Source organism: Rissa tridactyla, chromosome 2 (genome assembly GCF_028500815.1).
Source record: "Rissa tridactyla isolate bRisTri1 chromosome 2, bRisTri1.patW.cur.20221130, whole genome shotgun sequence".
In the NCBI taxonomy this organism is placed as follows: Eukaryota; Metazoa; Chordata; class Aves; order Charadriiformes; family Laridae; genus Rissa; species Rissa tridactyla.
Window position 1 is genome coordinate 81,527,258 of NC_071467.1, and position 22,932 is coordinate 81,550,189.

At 42.8% G+C, this 22,932-nt stretch overlaps 1 protein-coding gene across 1 annotated transcript in view; it reads right to left on the reverse strand.

Annotated features, from left to right (window-relative positions):
• The window catches only part of MARCHF11 (membrane associated ring-CH-type finger 11), a 31,686-nt gene extending 24,059 nt beyond the window's left edge, over positions 1–7,627 (reverse strand). The window contains exons 1-2 of the mRNA XM_054190808.1: positions 7,334–7,627; positions 6,015–6,170 (exon numbers count right to left, since the gene is read on the reverse strand). Coding sequence (XP_054046783.1) covers positions 6,015–6,170; positions 7,334–7,627 — 450 coding nt within the window. The remainder of the gene's footprint in view (positions 1–6,014; positions 6,171–7,333) is intronic.
• Positions 7,628–22,932: the final 15,305 nt, after the last annotated feature.

The window sequence follows — 22,932 nt, forward strand, 5'->3', positions numbered from 1 at the left end:
TGCCTCTTACCTGTCATTAGCTACCAATTCTCTACACCATTCTACAGTTTCTACAGGTTTTTTCCTCCTTTCCACTGTAATATCCACCTGGCACTCCTTCAGCTCTGTATGCTAACAGCCACATATTTTGCTCCTAGGATACTAGTACTGCACCAGTGGCCTGCTCCCTTGTTCCATAACAAATTTGTTCTCTCATTTGAATGGCTAACCAAATGCTGCCTTTATTTTCCAACTCTCTACTCCTTTTTTCTACAAGTCCCTCTGTATTAATTGCAAAAAAACAGACAAAAGATAACACAACATGAAATTCATTATCCCATTAGCATTTTTTCTCTGTTGCTTTCTATATTTGCAATTCCGTCCTTTCCATCAGTGGTAAAATGTTTACTGTCCTCTCTTCTTCTATAACCTCTCTACTTTGCATCAGTGACTTCATTTTGCCCTTCCTCCTGATCCACTCACCCCAGTTCTCTTTTTCAGTCTCTCATTCAGAGACTTCCCTCTTCAGATCTTTCCCAGAAAGTACACAGGAAATGTATTTTGCCTTTTCCAACACAGAAAAGAACTACAGCTTTGACACCACTGGCCTCTCCAACAGCGCCGCTATCCTTCTCTTTCTAAACTCATTAGGCACGCTACATAGAACTCTGATCGTAATCACCAGCTTCCACCCAGGCATGTCACTGAAATGACTCAGAGTGTACCAAATCAAAAGGTCTATCTAGTCTAGTAACTTGTCCCTAGAAGAGGCGAAAAGTAGATGCTTAGGAAATGAAAAACCTATGCTAATGACTGATAGATCTACTTTTCTGTTTCAGACTTCTCTCTCCTGTCAAAACTAAAACATTAATCTGTTTCTACCACTTTTTGTATGGATCTTACCATATATCTAAGTTCATTAAAATCTCTGGGATTTTCATGTCCCAGCCTTCCTCAAGCAGTATGGATTCACCCTCTAATCCACGAATCTGTTCTGTAACCCAGGAATTATCTTAAATTTAAATATTTGTTTGGATCTTCCTGTTCACAATATTTCTAAAACTTGGGGGTGTTTTCTATGTAGCATATCTAAGACTATTCATATATAAAAATATAATATCTCATCACTTTCATCTTATGTCTCCATTACTGTAACACAGCTTTTAAGTTCATGACAAAAGTAATTTTCTCAGTGACCACAAGACTGCTTCAAATGCAATTTTTTTTTAGTCCACTACTTCAGCCATGTTACTGCCCTTCTTTCTCCACTATCCTGGTTCCTCTCTTCCCCAGCACATCAAATAATAAAGACTTGACTTGATTTTTAAAGTCCTTCCAGGCTTTTACTGACACATTAATTACCCTTTAATGACTACTCAGACATTGAATCTCATCTCTGTTCAGTTCATGATACCTATCTCAGCCAAGTATTTTATTTTCTAACAGCCCTTACATACTTCCTTCACATTCAAAGGGTGCCTGCAAAGCTTCATTATTTTCAAGAGGCATCTTAAACTCATTTGAGATGCCAAAACCTCAGTGATAGTTACAAATGGTTACTGTACAGAGACCACTGGTTGTCCAAGATTGGGACAATCCTTTCTGTTGTTTGTGTGTTAACATAGTGAATAGCACAATGCATCCTCCTGGATCTTCATTACAGGCAGTGTAACGGCAGCAAGGTCAGTTGACTGTTGTTAGTACATAGTATAGTTTTAAAAGAGCAATTAGAGATTTGAGCCTTCTCCCTTTCCCCTTCTTAGTTATGCCTACAAAAAGTAAATGCTTTCATCCAGCTGAGCGTAGTAATTAGCAATAACTTTCACTAAACATTTACTACACATTTTTTCTGGACACTGGCCTCCATACTGAAGTATCTGAAGAACTTGACTTTTGCACTTTTTAATATAACATGCACATACATACATGCAGTCTGCTATAAAGTCTTGCTCATACTTATCTTACTGATGCCAGTGAGATTACTCAAATGAGTGAGGAGCACTCACATTAACAAGACTTCAACCTGTATTCAACAAATTCAACCTGTAATTCATGAAAACTGTTGAACATATAGTAATTTTTATGATGAATATTTCAAATGTTTAGAATCACAGTTTGGGCCACTGAAAACCACTGAACTCATGAACCACACTTCACCTCCAGTAACTACATACTTGCTTAAATAATACTAAGTACAACCTGATTTTTTTCTTCTATATTAAGAAATCAGACCTAACAACTAAGAATTCACTTTTTTAAATAACTGTTTTGTGATTTTCCTGATGTCAGAAAACACGTTGAATTGCCATGCAATAAGCTTTTAAATTAGCACACCAATCTACTGTATCACTTTTGGAATAGGTCCAGTTCACCTAAAGTACCAGAATATAATGTTTTAATGAACAGAAGCACAGGGTATATTAAACATCTAACATAATACTAGTTTATGAGAGAGTATAGTAACAGTCTAGAAAAGGCTATTCTCTAATTATATTTATTGCTCACTTTTACAGAAATTATGGGTTTTAGCACCAAAATCTATTTTCTCATCCCTTGCATGACTATATTCCACTTTTTAACATAATTTCCGAATCTTACAAGAGAATTGACCTTCTCCAATATATATTCATATTTAACTGCAAGTCTAGCAAGCTAATTTGCTAACAGCTTAGTAGTTAAATAGCACCAACAAAAAATAAAGCACTCTGTTTATATTTCCTTCAGGAAGGAAATCTGTACAAATTATAAAGCTTAACAAACCAATATAAAAAAAAAATCTGTTTGTGGTTTTTTTCTCTTTGTTAATCTGAAATATAATTCTAAAGGGTTCAATTTCCAGGTCAGACATTTCAAGTTTCTCCCTCCTTTTTAATTTGTTTCAAAAGCCTTCCAAAACTCCCTGCCCAAGCCAGTATTTGTTCCATCTCCTCTCATTATAGCTTGGGGTTTTTTCTAGTTATTAACAAAACCTTGCCTATTATTGGATCTAATTTCACCCCACTATAAGGAGCAAGTCCAGCAACGTGAGTATGTACTTTCATTAATGGACTAGTGAAAGGTTAAATGTCTTTGTGATTTGTTGCTGAGAAAGATACTGAAAAAAAACCCAAATTTGCATTTCTCTGTGAAACATCCTATCAAAGATCATCAAGGTGTTTGTGTGCTCATCTTCTACTGTTAGTGCATCGGTTAATTTGTTATTTTTTATGCTTTAAAATCTATTCTTATATTAAAAGTCTACATGTTTCCAGAATTGTGAATTAAGTAGTAGTTGCTGAAATATACAAAGTGACACTGGAAAAATTGCTATTGGAATAGTCACTTACCATAGCAAATTTTGTTCCTTGAATGCATTGCCTCCAAAGAGGCCCCCCTTTGGGATTACTTTCCCTGCCATGAAGCAACAGAAACCATAGAATATGTTAGATATTAAATGGAATATTCACATCTATTCCAATGTTCTGGAAGAAAACGCAGAAAAATCTACTTCTTAACTCCCTAACCATTGTTACATTCCATAAATACCTGAAGTAAAAGTAAACCTGAGGAGCTGCTGTACATCTGCGTAGACAAATCACTGGAGAAAAAGTTATTTCGGTAAATAGTATCCTTTTTCTCTCTTATGACACTGCCTACACAGATCTAATAAGTAAAAGACTGGTAGAGACAATTCTGAGAACATGGACTGAGGCAGACTACTAGTTGTAGAGAGAGCGAACTACTTCTGTCCAAATATTCTATCTAACGTAATGCAAAAAGTCTTGCTTGCTTGGGAACTTTTAAGTACATCAGCTACCTCAACGAATGTGTTGTAAACTACTTCCATACTGAAATGGTCTAACTCTTAGCTTTTTATCAAACCTGACCAAAAAGCTACCTTAAAAAAGGCTTTTGTGTAGTCAAACAAACGATTCAGAACCTATCCAAAAGCTTAAACCAAGACGGCTGTTAAAAATGGACAATACTATTATAGTCAAGAATATGGGAGAGGAGTGAGGGCATTTTAAGACTTATCATCCTTACAAAAATACACAGACAAGTGCAGTTTTGAGAGTTCCTTTTAGATTCTGTAACTACAAGAGGAATATTCAGTGTAGGAGAATGAGAAAGGTACCACTGAGTCCCTCCAAAGAGATGCATGACCCTTTGAGTGTCGAGAGTGTGACCCTAGGAACGTATGGCTAACTTATTACTTGAGCATGCATCTCCATGAAATCTTTTTGTATCCTATTTTGTCAAGAATAAAAAAGGACAGACTTAAATAATTTACGTAAAAAATGAAAGATGGAGTTAAGAATAAAACAAGGGTTTTTTTAAGAAACATGAATCTAGTTCTGCCCTCCCCCCCAAAATGTGCCATAAGTCATGAAGAGAATGGCATTTAACTTTAGGGTCTTCAGGTTTTTTCTACTTGACTTGTAGCTTGACCAAACATTTTCTACTGTCACCTACTGACACTTTCTTTCTTCTTTGCTTCTGTTTTCCACAGAAATTGAATAGTTGTTCTTCAAACTGGGGCTTGATTCTGTTGTCCACATATAGGTGTCTAATCACATTTCCAATGTCCTTTAATATCCCACTTGGCCTCCAGCTGCAGTTCCAAAGTCTCTCGTAAGTTGTGTCATATCTGCTATCCTGTGTAGATATTTTTGGCTACCTTGGGACATCTCAAATAGTACTAGATGCCTCTTTGCAGGCCACTGTGTCATGCCCTTGCTGTCAAATGACTATTTCAGAGACTATCATTGTAGACTGTTGATAATGATATAACCTTTGCTAGGAAAAGGATGAGATTGCTGTGGACATACAGGAAATAAAGATTTTTAAAAGGTTCAAAAAAGCAAAAAGGATCAAACAGAATCCCATGCCAAACTGCCAGGTAAAGTCTATGTAGAAACAGAATCTACCACCTTCATTTTTTGGAGCGTTTTACAAATCCATTACTTTTTTACATCATAAAGGTTCTATCCAGGAAAGCTTATAAGAAAAATTCCTTTGTGGATTCATAAAGAAAAAACTTGAAGTCGCAATTGGCTCTGAAAGTACTTGCACCTAATCTGAACAGCTGTAAGCAAATACTCCAGATGTCCTACATCCAAGGAATGCTTATCACATTCACACGACTGCTGTTACCATCCAAGCACGTCTTTTCTATAAAACTTCCGTCAAACTCAGGCACAGAAAAATGACCCGAGTGCTTTGGCCTTTGAGAGCTCCATCATCTCTGAGCTCATATGATCAAAACTAAAAAAAAGATACAATTATCTTACTAAATGTGTTCTTCAGATGTATGAAATACAATTTCTAGGATGGAATTTTAAGCCTCTAAAGAATTCTGATATGCAAAGTGGTATTAAGGCTTCCTTAACAGATCTGATAAAGCTCTGCGTTTCCCCTCCCCTCTCCCTAAACATGCTACCACTATAATATTCTAACTTCCAGCTGCATGTTGTGATGCTGTTAAAAGGGAGCTGGGAAAAATGTTACTGCACATTTCCGCTTCTGAAACAGCTCTTGGTGGACAAAACTTAAAGAGTGTTCTGCTACTCTGGATTGTACCGAGACTGAAAAGTCACCTCCTTTTACATTTTTACAATAGGTGAATACACAGGCAACAGAAGTTTTCTTTGTCCCTCTTCTCTGGGCCCCATGCTTGAAAAATGAATGAGATCAACCTTTGACTGAGGCTTTAACAAAATATAAAGACATGTTTAAAGTTTAGCAAGTGAATCAGGAAGATCCAAGTTCTGTCATGTCTCAGTATGACTTATCTAATTACACAATTTAACAGTCTCTGAAGACCATTTCTATGGCAAGCCAAAAGCTAGAAGAACATAACAGAATCAAATGACTGCACGTTTTAATCTGTAACTGTTCTTAAAAACAAACTTCAAGTGGGTGCAAGTGCTACTGGTAAAGCATATAGGCTCTTCCACTGTATTTTCCCAAAACCTTGAAATAAACTTAAGTACCATTTTGTTTTTAAAAATTACTGGAAAGACATATTTTTTTAAACAAACAAACAAACAAATTACCTGGCATGGCGTCTTCATTTTAATTGCTATAACATGGTATCTGTAACAGCAGAGTTCACAGGTCCATGACCCTCTTTCACTTATCCACTTTAACAGGCAAAGCTGATGCGTGTATCGTACTGACCCATCACAGCGGCAAGGATTTAACAATTCCCCCTGAAAAGGCAATACGGGAACGTTAATTTTAAAGGTACCTTTTATGTACATGTATGCTCAGTACCAAAATATTTACAGGTTTGTAACAATGAACTGGTCTCAATTTCAATATGTGAAAGATTGGCTTAAAAAGGCTATAAGAATACTCAAAAATTAAACTGTCTTAAAAACATCTAGGTGCTTCTAATGAGAGACAAAGACAGACAACTGTCTATGCATGTATATGCACGTATGTGAAACAAGTGAAAGATCACCATGCATCAAACAACAGTAGTATTAACCCTTTCAAATATCTCAAATGGTACCTAAAGTGGTTCGATGCATTTCTCCAACAGTTATTTGCAGTCATCTCTAGGAAAGAAATGGGTGACGTCACAGAAAACCGTGCTCTTGGAGCAGGGTTCTGCGCTGTTCAGCTTGCCAGCTGTCAGGCAGGACCTCAAATACCGTCTGAAAACTTCTCCCGGTAGCTCACATATTTCTGTATTATACATCGGCATTCTCTTCTTTCTTTGAAAAGATTTCTTTTAGCTAAACTACAAGACAAGCTATAAAATGCTAGTTATGGATCCATTACTAATACTGTGCCCAGTAATGTAATGACAGAGAAGATCCTTGGAGGTCTTCTCAACATTACCTGTAAGCTAACACTCTCATTTTGAAGTCTAATAGAGACCCGAGAAATTCGTATCGTTTAAAGTCCCTGAGGGGAGAGCCATCGAGTTTGATGGCAAGAAGATGTACATACAGTGTGCAAGCCACCCATGGCAAATCTCTGATTTGCCCTAAAGCTCCACGCCCACTCAGAATTGCCCCAAGCGTTTGTCACAACGACCTGGCACAGCAGCCGAGGCTCGCTAACACCCCTCTGGCCGCCGACAAACAGAGGAGGGCTGTTCCCGCCGGCGGGCAGGTCTGCGAGGGGACGCCGGGCCTCCCCGGGAGAGCGGGCAGCAGCGCTCGGCCCCCTTCTCCGCCGGGCAGCCGGGGCGGCGGCGGCGGCGGGGGCCGGGCAGGCGGTGCCGAGCCCTGTCCCTGGTGCTGATCGCTCCCCGCCGCCGGCGCGCCCGGCCCCCGCCGCCTCCGGGAGCCGGGTGGTTGGGGGGGTGTGTGTGTGTGTGGGGTCAATCCGCCTGCCCGCCCGGCCGCTCCTCTCTCCTCACCTGCTCGGGCCCCTGGAAGCAGATCTTGCAGATGGGGCCGGCCCCGCCGGGGTGGCTGCCGCTGCCGCTCTCGCTGCTGCACACCGAGCGGGTCTCCGTCTTGTCGCCGCCGGCGGCCCCCGCCTCCGAGCCGCCCCTCTGGCCCTCGCCGGCGCTGCGGCCGCCGCTCTCTCCCTCCTCCGGGGCGTCCCCGCTCGCCTCCCCCGCTGCAGTCGGCAGCTCCAGCGGGGCGGCGGGGTCCCGCTGCGGCTCCCCGGCGGGGACGACGACGACGCTCCCCGCGGAGCAGCTCATGCCCGCGCCGGCCCGGGGCACCCGCTCACCCGGGGCGGGGACGGCCCGAAGGGAAGGATGGCGGCGGGGCGTTGGGAGAGAGCGGGGAGGGCACCCCTTCTCGCTGCCGGCGGCCGGGGGGAAGGTGACCCGGCGCGGCCGCCGCCTCCCTCCGCCGCGCTCCGCCAGCCGCCCCGGCGGCGTGTGCCCGTGAGGCGGCGGGAGGCTGTGCGTGGGGGAAGCGCCTGGGCGTGGGTCTGGCGGGGCGGGGCGGGGCAGGGCCGGCACACGCCGGGTGGGCTCCAGCCGCCAACGGCCGCCCCCGGGAGAGCGCGAGCCGGTGGACCGTTACTCGGCGGCAGTTGGCAGCGGGGGGGACGAGAGTCCGTTACCGCAACCGCCGCGGGCCTCCCGCAGCCGCCCAGGCGCCCGCCCCGCCTCCCTCCACTTCCTTTCCCCCCCGGGCGGCGGGGAAGCGGCCGCCCCTGCCTGCACCCCGGGCGGGATGAAAATCCTTCCCCTCCCCTGGGCGGCAGGGTCGCCCCTGCCCTCCCGCCGCTCCCCCCCCTCAGCCCCCCCCCAGCCCCAACGGCTGTGGCCCCCAGCCCGCCGCCACCACCCCCTGCCCTCACGGGTAGGGCCTGGCGGTGGGCGCCGTCCGTCCCTTCATGGCCACCCCCTTGATCCGGGGTCTGGCCCCGGCCGTGCGCAGCGGCAGGGTGTTTTCCTCTCCTCGGCCGGGCAGAAACCCCACATTCCCGCTGCCGCGTCACGGCCCCCCGGGGCTGAGAGGGCTCCTCAGCCCTGGAACCCCAGCGGAGGACCCAGCCCCCTTACAGTTCTTTTCACTTTATTGGGTTATTCGTTGCAAAAGATCGCACCTGTAAAAGCTCAACAGAACCAACATTCAACAGTTGTTCTTTGAGTGTGAAACATTAGTCCTCCCAGTCTTCCGTGGCTAGCTTTTTTTTTTCTTTTTCCAAATCCATTACATCACCTCATTTTCAAAATTAAACCTGCTAAAAGCATCATGATCAAATATCTTCTAAAAACAAACCCCACAGTGGTTAGAAATTCTTTAAAGTTTGGCTGGGGCTGCCAAAGGAAAGTATGTGTGAAATTCAGCATCAAGTATAACACCAGTGCACATTTCATCTCGTGAAAATGACAGCAACTGCCTGTGCGGGGAAAGAGAAAGGAAAAAAAAAAAACAACCACCCTCAAAAAACAATTGTGAAGCCATATGCTCTTCCACAACCACATTTATAGTCAAAGTGTGATGAAATCACCCGTCATCTTCGCTGGCTGGTTCATACATAGTCTCAAGGTGAGGGTGTACCTGGATGAGCTCAGCCACTGCCTTCACCAGCCGTGTTTTGATAGCAGTGGCTTTCTTGGTGTGGATATTTTATTAGAAGACGGAAGAAGTACAGAGAACCAAAGCACCGCTCCTCGGTCCACGATCGAGCTCTCTGGAGAGGCTTGCTGAGTATACACCAAACACCTCGTCTGACCTTTCGGCCTGGCTGGAGACCAGCTCAGGCACCACGCTATCTGCAGAAACGCCGCAGCCCCATATTGCAGGAGAGTTACATTCCAGCTAATTGGGGGCAAGGCACAGTTAAAGCCCTTTTGGTCCTCCTACAGCCTGCATCTATTATGGAGGCCATGCGGTAGGTACATTAAGGACAAAGAACAACACTGCAGTTTACAGCATTGCTCTAAGAAAAGTGCATATTCCGAGGTTGTCTTCCTGTAGTGGAGTAAGACATATGTATCATTATACCTTTTCTCATGGTCCACTAGTGCCCATTCTCATGAAAATCTTCGTTCTGAGAGCTCTGTATTAGCTAAGCCAGTGCTGGCCATTTAGCTTGGTGTTAGATGCTCCAACCCTAAAATTAGTTTTGTTCACGGGGTGGTTGTTAAGTAGGTAACTAACATGGATTTGTCTAGGTTTAGTAATGTAAAACAAAAAATGTCACATTGACAGTGACATTTTGATGAACTACAGATGCTGTGGAGTTACTAAATTCTTCTACATATAATTTTTTCACAGCAAAGTAATACCTGAAGGGGTTGCCAGAGAGACTAAACAGAAATAGAGACAGAGTTAATCAAGTAGACTAATTATAAGGAAAGAAGGGGCAATCGCAGACAATGAAAAAACAGGAAATGTCAGAACAAACAGATGAGTCCAAAATACTGGGTAAAAGAGAACTAATGCAGAACCAGAAGGAAAAGACAGTGGAACTAAAGCAGTGGAGTGAGAAATGAATGCTAAAAAGTTACTCATCTGCATCAGAGGAATACAGCATGCCCTTGCCATTTGCTGTATGCAGGGTTTTATGCCATTTTTCTTACTCATCCTTTTGTTTGTCAGCAAAAATTCAATAAATAACATAGCTTTTGGAAAGGAAATAAAGAGAAGGTAAAAATGTCAACACAGAAATGGAACAACTTCTTAATGTCAGGAAAAGAATGAAAGATGTGACTATAGAGAATAATAGAGTGTGTTAAGAAGGTCATTCTTTTTGACTTAATCTTGCCCAAAATAAACGGGTAACGTGACTCTTAAAAGGGAACATGTCTAATGCAAATTGGAAGCTTTTTTCACACATACGTAATTTGGAGCGCTGATTGCGAGTGGATATTTCATAGACATGAGTTTTTTAATACATCACCTGTTTGCATGTCTACCAACAGCTACTGGCATGCTAGCTAAAATGAAATTGCAAAGGCTATCGATCCCTGCGTTTCCGAGTGCATTAGCCTTGTTCGGCACGCTGGGGGTGGGAGGAGATGGCGACAAAAGAGCAGAAGGGGTGGAGAGCATTATATGACACAGCCCCCAGCTGAGGTAGCGTTCAGCCGTCTGCCGAGGGAGAGGGGGACAGGAGCCAAAACCAAAGATCGATACAGAAAGAAGAAAAATTTAAAGCAGGAAAGGATATTCTGCTTTGTAGCAGCAGTAGTGTAGGTGGTTGGGAGAAGGAAAAAGGAGAAGCCGAAAACAGGAAGAATTAATTTGTGATTAAGACAGTGAACTGGAGCTCAGGGATTTATGTTCAAGCACAGCCTTGCTTCGCGCTCCTTGAACAACCTTAACCAAGGGATCTCAAGCGAGCTGAACCCAGGCACCTGGTTACCTACACACAGGCAGGTAGCCATACTCCCAGCCGGGTGTCCAACAGCCTCTGGAGGACTTGTGGCTGTCACTTCTGCCATCTCTTTTGGGAACAGTGGGACACCCAAACTGGCACGAGACCCCCAGATGCAGGCACATCTCCCTTAGTCTGTCTCTGTCTTGTTTTCTACATAAAACTGAAACAATAATATTCGCTTTCTCTGTTCTTGTTCCTCCCTTTTGCATTAGAATTTGCAATATTTTACTGGCAGATTGAGGCCATATTTGTACAGTCTTGATCTTGGCTAAGGTATCCAGGCATTATAACAAGACAAATAATAAGGAACAGTGATACTGATAAAAATAACACCGAGGTAATAAGACTGTGGGACAGTGAAAGGAATTGCATTTTCAGCAGGCAATGGAAAAGGCAGGAGAAGTACAGCTCCTGAGGGAATGGAAGTTGTCTCTCCTCTATTTTCCTCTCATTTCTGCTCCAGGTACATCCTTTTTCCCACTACGCCAGCTCAGCACTGCGCAATTCTTTCCTCCAAATAAACTAATGGAAACTCAAGCACAGTTTTTTACCTGAGGATGATCAGCTGTAGGTGGAACATGCCAGGAAGAAAAAACAGAGGAGGGCACGTGAACGTAAGGGAAATGTTCAGGGAATGGACAGAAAAGGTTGGGTTTTTTTAAAATTATTATTTATAAGGATAAACACTATATGTGAAATTTTACGTACGGAAGAGTTTGCACAGGAATAATGTATGCAGGTAACAACCTACTCGGGGGATATTATAAGAACGGAAGCACTGTGTTACTGCACATTTAGAAACCAACTCTTGCTCTTTCTTTTTTCAAAAAGTTTCCATAATGCATCAGCCTGTACCATAAATACAGTAACAGAACAGCACAGTGATGGGTTTGTTCCATTCTGCTGCTTCCTGTATCTCTGAGGAAAACAAGATGATATAGTTTTAAAATATTAATAAAGGAGTAAAGAGAGTAATTGCCAGTGTATTACATTCAAAACAAAATACTAATGAGAGAGTAGAAAGTGAAATCTTCTTAAATAATAATACAGGTGCATTATTTTCCTATTTACTGAATAGCATGTATATGTCCCTTTCAGAATAAAACTGATGGAGATCACCTGTAAACAAAAATAAGGCATTTTGGCTGTAAGCAAATGCTTCTGTTTAATTTGAAATGCGCTTTACATGTTTAATGCAACATAAAATGTGCTTCTGAGTAATATCCCCATCTGTTAAATTTCCATGTTCAACTTTATTACACTAAAAGATCTGTGCAGATGGTTAATAGCCGTGCTAGTGACTGTGTGTTATTTGCTGGTTCACTGAACGTGCCCGATTTTTGTTATGAACACACAGTCGTCCTGCAGTCAAAGCTTTTACAGTTATGTCAACCAGTTAAAATCTCATGCAGACAGAAACCGATTGTCTAATGAACAATCTTTGTTTTCACATTGTTCTCTTGCTTTTTTGGAAATGTGTACCTAGGTTCCTATCCAACCCAGTACTGCTCGACTCTGATGCATCTGTACGTAGCAAAAGCACCAGTCTTAGCAGCTACTGGCGTTTTGTCCTCAAACCTTCACAGGCATTTCCCGTCCGTGTTGGGGCCCTGACTGCATCCCCCCTCCCAGAGGGCTGGCTCCCGGGGTTCAGGGCTAGCTCAGGGACAGGGCAGCTGCAGGCTGTCCCTGTCCCTCCTTCCATGACTGGGGGTGGCAGGGGAGCCACAGCCAGAGACAGCCCCTACCCGTGGGAGCTGCTCTTAACCTGAGCCTCTGCCTTTTGGCCCCAGCTTGAGCTACAGCTCCTACTGTGTTGTAGGCCATGGCCACACCAATACGGGCCCACCCATGAGACCACATCCCATCCTGGCCTCATCCCCGTCCCCAGGGAGGTGCCCGATGCATGGGGCTGGGGCTGCCCCGGTGCCCCCGGCTGCCAGGCCCTGCCATCACCCACCCAGAGACCACCCGGCATTCCTGGCACAGGAGCCCACGGTGCCCAAAGAGTTCTCTGTAGCGCCTTTTCTCCTGTGTTGTCCAAGAAATGGCGATTGGCATCCTTTTCCTTTTACAGGAGAGTTATGAAAACATGCATTGCATCCATTATTTTAATGTGCTTTCAGATGCTTTCATGGATGATGATATAAAAGTTTCAAATTTTTGTTTTAATACAATTTTTCTTCTTGGAATATTATCATGCCATTCATAATTACTATGTTTTACTTACTGAATTCCTGTCTTATTTGCCAGCAGGCTGCTTTAATTCAGAGCTGCTAATTTAGTTTTAAAAAATTTGAAACTACCTATGATTAATTCTTCTCCACCGTGAAACATAGCTTTCTGTGAAATTCAGTCTCCCTTTCGATCTTTAAGTATTTTTTTTACATTTTTCCTTGTACCAGTTGTTGAGGGGGAAAAAAAGGCTTAACATGGCTTCCAGAATGAGGTAATCTTTGTTTGCAAATAAATTTAGTTCCTTGGTTTATTTTGGAAACAGATCAGCTGTCACAGATTCTAGAGGGCGGCATCACTGAGTTCAGCTTATTGAAACTGAAATGACAGAATGTCAATTAGCTTTTCCATTACATGTGGTATGAACAAAAGCTACTGTGCAAGGCCAAAGTGAATTTATTTTAGTATCAGCTGTACAGATCCCTTTTTATCTGTTTACAAAGAAAAGAAAAATAAACCTTTTATTTTTTTTAATAAGCATTTTCCTTGGATTTCCTGATCTATAAGGAATGTCTATAAGAAATGTCTGCAATATGCAGTACAGGCGATCTCAAACCTCAAAAGGTAGTGGTGAGGCATCAAAAATAACGTAACAGCTTCCCAAATCCCCACCCCTGGCTTTTGGTCCATTCCATATGCCTCCAGTATGTGTCTAACAACTTAAAAAATTGCAAACTGTCCAACATTGGTAGCAAGGAAAGTGAAATGTGGCTTCTACTACTGAAACGCCTTCTGGGGATACCACCACGATCTGAAGCCTGGTGTGGTCAGCACTTCAGTACACACAAGGCAGGAAAGAGAACTTCCCCTAAGCAGTTGCAAGCAAGAAGGAACCACTACAGTGAGTTTGTGGTGGTGGGAACTGGAGGTCATGAGACTTACATCATGGTATCAAAACTCACATCAGATACCCGATAAATGAGAATGGATGTTTTTCTTGATAAACCAAACCACAAAGGGCAACAACGAAGTATGTATTTTGCTGAAGTATTTTATTGCTATTTATGTGGTGAAAGGAAAAGAGCATGTGTCTAGACCTGAGATGTTCATTCCTGGCTTAGCAAGCATTGGTCTGGTTGTTTCTCACACCATAGGCAGTTCTTGACTGTTTTGTCTCCGGGGGCTCAATCTCATTCTGGAAATAAAAATGTGAGCCCCTGTTATTTGAACTAAAGACCAGATCTTCCACCCTTGATGCAGCAACAGTTGTAAACCTCTCTGTGTGGTCTAAGCCACAGAAGGTGTCACAGCTATGATGACTCAGTGTTAACTTACAGGATTACCTAATCTAGTAAGTGTTTTCTGAGAAACTGCCAAAAACGCAAACTGCCAGGTTTGCCTCTGGTTGGACTGAGAGTTTTGCAGCTCTACCAGAAGTGACCTGTGGAAGTTATCAGTTATCTGTTATACAGCTGCTAAAAAAGAGACCAGCTCCTGCAGATATGAAACTTTGCTTCCTAAGGGGTTTCAAAACATTAATGTGAATCGATAGAAAAGCTGGAGATAGAATTTATAATTTCAAGGTTGCAGCTTGAGTGTGCTTTTCTGTGAAATAATCTCTTGTTCTCTTTATCTTGCTACCCACCAGCTGTCTCAAAAAGAAAAAAAAAAGAAAAAAAGAAAATACTATCTCATGAGATTTCCCATGTGTATTGGGAGCCAAAATTCTGCTTCTTGTGATAAATTTGTAAGAAAAATATATAATAGTCACCACGGGCCGTGCTGGATTAGATTAGGAAGGTGTTACATCACTGAAGAAGGTCTTCTAGTTCTTACAAAATCCACTGTATTTGCCAGTCAAATAATCTTGTTGCAGAAAGACAGTTACATAAACCAGAAGTGACATCTTTTATACTTCTTAAAGGGGAAACAGTAAATACTCCATTCTCACTGATCCCACAGTCCTGCCACATGACTACCTTGTCGAACTGAGATGTTAGCTAAATCTGTTATTTTAGCTTTTTTGTCGTCATTTTCTTTCTCTGCAGATATTTGCAGAAAACGTGAGGTAATGCAGGAGCATATCATCTGGTGTGGGAAAGGAAAAGGAAATGGTTGGTTTTGGTGGAAGCTCACGAGTGTTTAATCAAGGTCTGTGGCCTGAAATCTATAGTAAAGGAAATGTAGGATTTCCTTTAGTGATCACTTCTGGAGGTGAGTGTTGAATAGAGGTTTATGCAGAGAAGGGAAGGAGAGGTTTTTAGGAAGGATTCTTTATTTATGGCACTGTGATACTTTGCAAGCAAGGTAGGACAGGGCAAGGACAGAAAAGGGAACCATGGACATGCCTACAGTGCAATAACACCCAGAGCTGACGTGTGGCAAGACTTACTCTCTTTCATCGAACTTCTTTCACGCGTGTACTCCCAACGCACAAAGTACACAAAGGGCAGAGCACAAATCTGTTGGATACCTGCTTCCTTCACCACACACTTCGTTTTCACTACAGGAAGGCATGCTAGGGACAAGTGTTCTCGCTAGCAGATGTAGCTTCACACTGAGAGTCTGTGAGGTTACTGCAAAGAGAAATTGGACAAAATATGCTAAAGAGCTGCAGAACTGGTGGCTCGTTAACTGCCCCTCCCTGGTGAGCTGTGTATTGTCCAACCTGAATCTGAACACTGAACTGAATGAAATCTCCTGCAGAGATCAAAGCATGTGTTAACTACGTACGTGACCCTTTTGAAGCACAGCTGCAGGAAGAGGATAGACTGCAGGTAAGTCAACCAGTTTGAACTGGTATGCTAAAACTGCCTGCTAAAATTGCAAAATGAAACATGCCAGTGTGATACTGGACATTGTGGAGGCACTGGGACAGGGGTGGCTTCAGACACTGCCAGACACTTCAGTGAAAATTTTAAGTGTGCTTGTCTGAAATCAGTGCCCTTTGGATACAAGCTGTCATTGCATTCCTCTGAGACGTTCACACAGAGCTTGCAGATACACCATAGGACCTATAAGAAACCTGTGCTCTCCTGGGGCAGCATCTGGAGATCAAGCAGAACACTTAAGGGCATTCAAAATGGCACCAAATACCTGTGTGCATGCAGCTCATTAAAAAGTGAATCAATCTTTTCTAGAGAAATGGGAGCGGGGCAAATTCAGACTGCACTTAAGTGCATCTCAACCTCTCACTGTTTCTCTGGACTTCTTGAGAACAAAAGCATCACCACTCCCACCTCTGTTTTGGCACAGTTCCTTTTCTCTCTGTCATTTGCGGTGGCGATGGTAGAGAAAGAGGTATGTGGGCAATGCTAAACTGGATGAACAGATCCTGGATACAACTTTAAAATGTTCCTAGATTGAGCCTATTGCTAATCATGAATCTCCAATTAGTGAACTCGACCCTTGTTCTCCTGGTTACAAACACTTCGTTCTGGAACAATTGCTTGAAACAGCAAGCAATTACCTCTTTCTTTACATTTGATTACTAATTTCTTACCAGAACAATAAAAAAAACCAAGTCACTTCTCTTCCAGTCCTCATATTATAATTTCATTTCTGCTGCCAAAGCATGCCTGGCTTCTGCTTTGTATATTTGATGTGCAGCTGTGGTAGGAAGCCACAAATAGCAGCACAGCGTCTTTAAGAGCTGTGCTGCCAAGGGTAAAAGGACCCTGCAGGGCAGCTATTCTGAGGGAGCCATCCTAACTGTTTGGAAAGCAGCGACTCATGTTGTGATGAGAAAGGTGCAGAACTAACTAGAAAAGCGTTCTTTTTCCAACTTTTCCCAGTGCAGGAAAGCAAGTGGCTTTTGGCCAGCATACACCAAAAAAAAAAAATCAGTACCCTTTCTTGCTAGTTTGAAAGGCAGCCATAGGCTGCTCTAGCTGCGCTATATATTTATGGAGGCATGACGCAGTATGGAAGTATTATACCATATATTGCTGTTTATTTTTTTACCCGCTGTACTTACAAAGCAATCAATCTGTAGGATGCCTTAGGATTAACTAAAAGGGTTTTTTACATCATTTACAATAAGGAAGGACACGTGCCCTTTGTTTAACTGAAGAACCTTATACACTCAAGAGACAAAGGGAAGTGTTCTTGAGCTGTGCATACTAGAAACTAATTGCTCTCCCTTATTGAATTAGAATGCATGAATATGCATGGGCAGCCACGTCTGTCTTCATGTGAGATAGGGCAGCCTTTATAAAGCTTACATGACTGGCTGTGAGCTTTTCAAATTCTGCATGTCCCAGAGCCTCCTGTCTCTTTTTAGCCAAGTGCTTGAAGCATAGCACTACTTGAAAGATAAGTTTGGATGTTTAATTAAAATCTGAAGAAAGATGTTTGAATATGTTACCTTAAATTTCAGCTCTGTATCTATTTTCTTCTCATAGGTGCTCCTCCTGACATCATCACCTCTTTTGAAATTGGTCTGTCCTGCTTTATTTGTAATAAGCATTCCTAGGTCTCTCTTGATAATATTGCAATGAATCATTCAGAGCGGAGCAAATTGGATGATTTGGCCCAGAGTAAATAATAATACCCAGTGATTTTTACCTTTTTATGTCTTGGTCATGTTCACCTGAATCACAGGGAAAATGAGCTTTAGCATCTTTAATAAAAAAATATTCCTGTGGGATGTATACCCAATTTGCAATGATTGTCAGTTACAACAGCTGATACAGATATAAGAAGTTACCAGCTAACCTTAATTAGCACTGTAAAGCTGTAGATCATGGGAACAAAGTTCAGTAGTACAATTAACTGATCTTTCTGCCTATTTATGTATTTTGTCTTCTGATGCCCATGTACACTCACTAGTAACTTTGATATCAAACAAAAAACATAGTGCATACATTTTTATCCAATTGAATGTCATTATTGACTTTTTATCGATTTGATATTGCATTCTGAATAAACATGAAACTGCAGCATAAAAATCTCTAAGGGATTCCAGGGCAAGTACATGAACAGAAGCCTGAGGTAACTGCAAATATTCATAGGAACATAGGTTTCAACAAACCAGAAAAGATCAAGAGTCTAAATGTTGAAATGTCATGGCTCTGGCAACATTCTTTAATAATCTTCGAAAGAAAGTTTACATGGCTTATTTCCACACTGGGTCAGGCCTATCTGTGTAAAAATATATGTTAAACATTAAACTATGTTAAATATGGGTGATCTACTTGTGCCCTAAAGCACTAGACTTGCTTTCCTAAGTCATTCTACAATGAGCTTGCTCTTATTGCTCCCGACCACACTCCTTTAATCTCATCTTTGATACTTTGTAGAAAAGTCAATCCAAAAAATGAGAATCCTTTAGCTGTTTCCACATGATTTCCCTCTATTTATTTATTTTTCATTAACTCATTGGCTTCATTATAGGACGTGAAAAATTCTAGTGACATAGAGTTTAATTACTGTACTTTTTCTCAAGGGATCTTCATTGTAGCCTGTATCACTACTACTGTATTAACTAATGTGTATCACTAATATTATATTAACTAATAACTAAAAGAGGTCATGTTCTAGATTAATAGCCTGCATCTGCAGTGTAGAGGAATCTGCAGTACTAAATACTGCTATCTAAATAAACTAGATATAGCTAATAGTGCTATCCAGTGATGGTAAGTATTTGCACACAGACGTTGACATTAATCTCAAATGCCAGTTCATTTCACTCTACTTGGGTTTATTGTATTTGCAACTACATTAAAAACCAAATCAGGTCTGGAAACAGCATGTTGGTCAAATAATTCTTTCAAGCTGAGGAATTTCTGAAGGTGTCCAGCTGGAGAGAAAGGTGTTCAAACCAATGAATTACAGGTGGTCTCAGCCACCTTGATAGCCTTCACTTTAGATAGTTTTACACTCACTGTCAAAATAGACTTTGTGAAGACTTCTTCATCTGTCTGTTCGAGGCAAAGTAAATCACAAATCCCACTTTGACTTCAATAATACTTTCGAATTTTTAACAGGGACACTGATAGTGTTCAGCCACTCAAGGGGAGCTTATTGACGAAGCCTTCTTACTCCAGCTACAGGAGGCACTGCACTTGCAGGCTCTCGTCCTGCTGGGGGACTTTAACTGCCCCAAAATCTGCTGGAGAAGCAGCACAGCAAGCTGTAGGTAATCCAGGAGACTCCTGAAGTTCATCATGGATAACTTCTTAAGCCAGGTGATAGACAGCTGCACCAGAGGGGATGCGATACTGGACCTATTGGTCACCAATGCAAATGAGCTCATCAGTGACATCAAGCTTGGAGGCAGCCTGGGCTGCAGCGATCACACGCTGGTGTAGTTCACAGTCCTAAGGGATACAGGTCAGAGGAAGAGTAAAGTCAGGACCCTGGATTTTAGGAAAGCAAAATTACAGCTCTTCAAGGAGTTAGACAATAGGACCCCTGGGAAACTGCCCTCAGGGACAAGGGAGCAGAACAGAGCTGGCAGATCTTTAAGGATGCTTTCCATAAAGTGCAAGAGCTCTTGATCCCCAGGTGAAAGAAATCAGGAAAAGACAGCAAGAGACCAGCATGTCTGAGTCGAGACCTGCTGGTCAAACTAAAGGGCAAGACAGAAATGCACAGGCAGCAGAAGCAGGGACAGGTATCCTGGGAAGAGTATAGGGATGCTGCCCAGTTGTGTAGGGATGGGGTCAGGAAGGCCAAGGCACAGCTGGAGCTGAACTTGGCAAGGGACACAAAGGATAATAAGAAGGGCTTCTATAGGTATGTCAGCCAGAAAAGGAAGGTCAAAGAAAACATGATTGGCAAACTGGTAACAATGGAAGAGGAGAAGGCTGAGCCAAAAAAGTTGTTGAGTACCTCAATCTTCACTGTCAGCCTCTCTTCCCACACCTCTCACGTGGATGAACTACAAGGCAGGGACTAGGGGAGCAAATTCCCTCCCTCTGCAAGAGAAGATCAGGTTTGTGACCACCTGAGGAACACAAACAAACAGAAGCTTATGGGACCTGACAAGATGCATCCCAGAGTCCTGAGAGAATTGGCTGATGTAGTTGCCAAGCCATTCTCAGTGATATTTGAAAAGTTGTGTCAGTCAGGTGAAGTTCCGAGGACTGGAAAAAGGGAAACATTGCACCCATTTTTAAAAAGGGTAGGAAAAAGGACCCTAGGAACTACCAGCCTGTCAGCCTCACTTCTGTGTCTGGGAAGATCATGGAACAGATCCTCCTAGAAGCTGCGCTAAGGCACATGGAGGACAGGGAGGCGATTGAAGACAGCCAGCATGGCTTCACCAAGGGCACGTCCTGCCTGACCAACCTAGTGGCCTTCTATGATGGAGTAACTATATCAGTGGGCAAGGGAAGAGTTACGGATATTGTCTATCTGGACTTCTGTAAGGCCTTTGACATGGTTCCCCACAACATCCTTAACTCTAAAGTGGAGAGGTATGGATTTGATGGGTGGAATGTTCAATGGATGAGGAATTGGTTGGATGATTGCATCCAGAGGGCAGTGGTCAATGGCTCAATGTCCAGATGGTGATTGGTGACAAGTGTTATCTTTCAGGGGTCCGTCTGTATTAGGACTAGTACTATTTAGTATCTTCATCAGTGACATAGACAGTTGGATTGAGTGCACCCTCAGCAAGTTCACAGATAACACCAAGCTGAGTGGTACAGTTGACATGCCTGAGGGACAGGTTGCTGTCCAAAGGGACCTGGACGAGCTTGAGAAGTGGGCCCATGTGAACCTCATGAAGTTCAATGAGGCCAAGTGCAGGGTCCTGCGTGTGGGTCAGAGCAACCCCCAGTATCAATACAGGCTGAGGGATGAAGAGACTGACAGCAGCCCTGCCAAGAAGGACTTGTGGGTGCTGGTGGATGAAAAGCAGGACATGAGCCAACAATGTGAGCTCACAGCCCAGAAGGCCAACCGCGTCTTGGGCTGCATCAAAAGAAGAGTGGCCAGCATGTCGAAGGAGGTGATTCTGCTGCTCTACTCCGCTCTCGTGACACCCCACCTGCAGTACTGCATCCAGCTCTGGAGCCCTCAGCACAAGAAGGACATGGACCTGTAGGAGCAGGTCCAGAGGAAGGCCATGAGGATAATCAGTACCTCTCCTATGAAGACAGGCTGAGAGAGTTGGGGTTGTTCAGCCAGGAGAAGAGAAAGCTCCAGGGAGACCCTATTGTGGCCTGGCAGTTCTTAAAGAGGGCTTATAAGAAAGATGGGAACAAACTTTTTAGCAGGGCCTGTTGCAGTAGGACAAGGGGTAATGGCTTTAAACTGAAAGAGGGTAGATTTAGACTAGATATAAGGAAGACATTTTTTACCATGGAGTATGGTGAGACACTGGAGGAGGTTGCCCAGAGCTGTGGTAGATGCCCCATCCCTGGAAACATTCAAGGTTAGGTTGGACGGGGCTCTGAGCAACCTGATCTAGTTGAAGATGTCCCTGCTCATCACAGCGAGGTTGGACTAGATGACCTTTAAAGGTTCCTTCCAACCCAAACAATTCCATGATTCTATGAAAATTATGCTATACTGTAGAGTACAGCATAGTCAGTCTGCGTTTCTTTTCCCGTCAAACCTAAAAGCCAAATATCTGTACATGTATGCTCAGATATCAGGAGGGGGCTTATAGTGAGAACTTCATGGAATAAAAAAGTTGTCCTCCTACATCTAACATGCCCATCTTGCTCAGTCAAAACAATTGTCACAGTCTCTTGCTTGTGCCTTCACAATTCATTGTTATACAAACAAATGGAGTCTCTGTTGTATAAACTGTACAGCATGGCCACACTAATATAGATGATAAAGCTACTAATGTCTCTTGCATTTGCATTTCATACCTGAGAAACAGATGTAGGAAAGTACAAGACACTGACTGGAAATTTCAAAATAAAACTTCTATGCCCATTAGGTTTTCATATTTGTACCTTTTAATGTCTTCTGAGGAAGAACTGCCACCATTTCTTTGTTTATACAGGTATTTTGCAATCCACAATTCCAACCATTTTACCTAGCGGTGTGTCCAGAAACTGTTACTGAGATGAGAGGTGGAAAGGTGCCAGAGAATGCCACTGAATTAAGAAAGAATGAGATAAGAATGTAAAGAATGGGAGCCATGTTGACTATGGAGAGGGAGTGGGATATTCTTCACACCTTCTAACAATGGTCCCAAATGAGTCCTGACACTCACACGTCCCACAATTCTGGATGTAAGCTTTGATGATGATCCCTATGCAAGCATGAGAGCCTTATTACTACAAGCCTCTCTGCAAGTGTCTAGCTGAGACTAACAAACTTTGCAGCTCACTGTTTCCCCACACCCCTGCTCAGCTACGATGTGTGTGACTTGGTCAGAGTTTGGAACTACCTCTAGTCCTGTAGGAGAGACAACTCCACCAGCAGCTGGTGGGCAGACATACCCACTGCACAGTTCCCACTCCACAGCAGGAAAAATATATACGAAATGAAAATAAGGGCACTGCACCACTGATTTTCCTTGCCTCCTGTTTTCGGTATGTTTTACAGGTTGCATTTTGTTACGTAAAAAACATAACTCATTACTGTTTGCAGCCAGCTGATCTGTCTGCCTTGTTCTTTTCCTTTCCTTCCAGAAAAGGCACACAAAACTGTGATTGCCTTCCACCAAAAATTCTACCAAAAATTCACCCAAAATTATTAAATTGGCATTACCCTCTTTGACAAACGTTGGAAAAGACCAAATACTAAAAGAGCTGGTTTTGTGGCATGCTATGTAATCAAGGAACATAATATATGAGATTTTATTCAAGTAGACATTAGCATTGTCATTGTCTGAGAGGTTCAGAAATGCAGCAGAGAGAATAAGATATCAAGAGTGTAATTTTCCCAGGCAAAGCACATACAATCGCAGTGGATTATTCATTAAAATCGTTGTACCTGGCACAGAAATTAAAACATATGGCATTACAAATTTTCCTTGCCCCCCCCCAGATCCTAGTGTAATATTATTTATATGAGTAT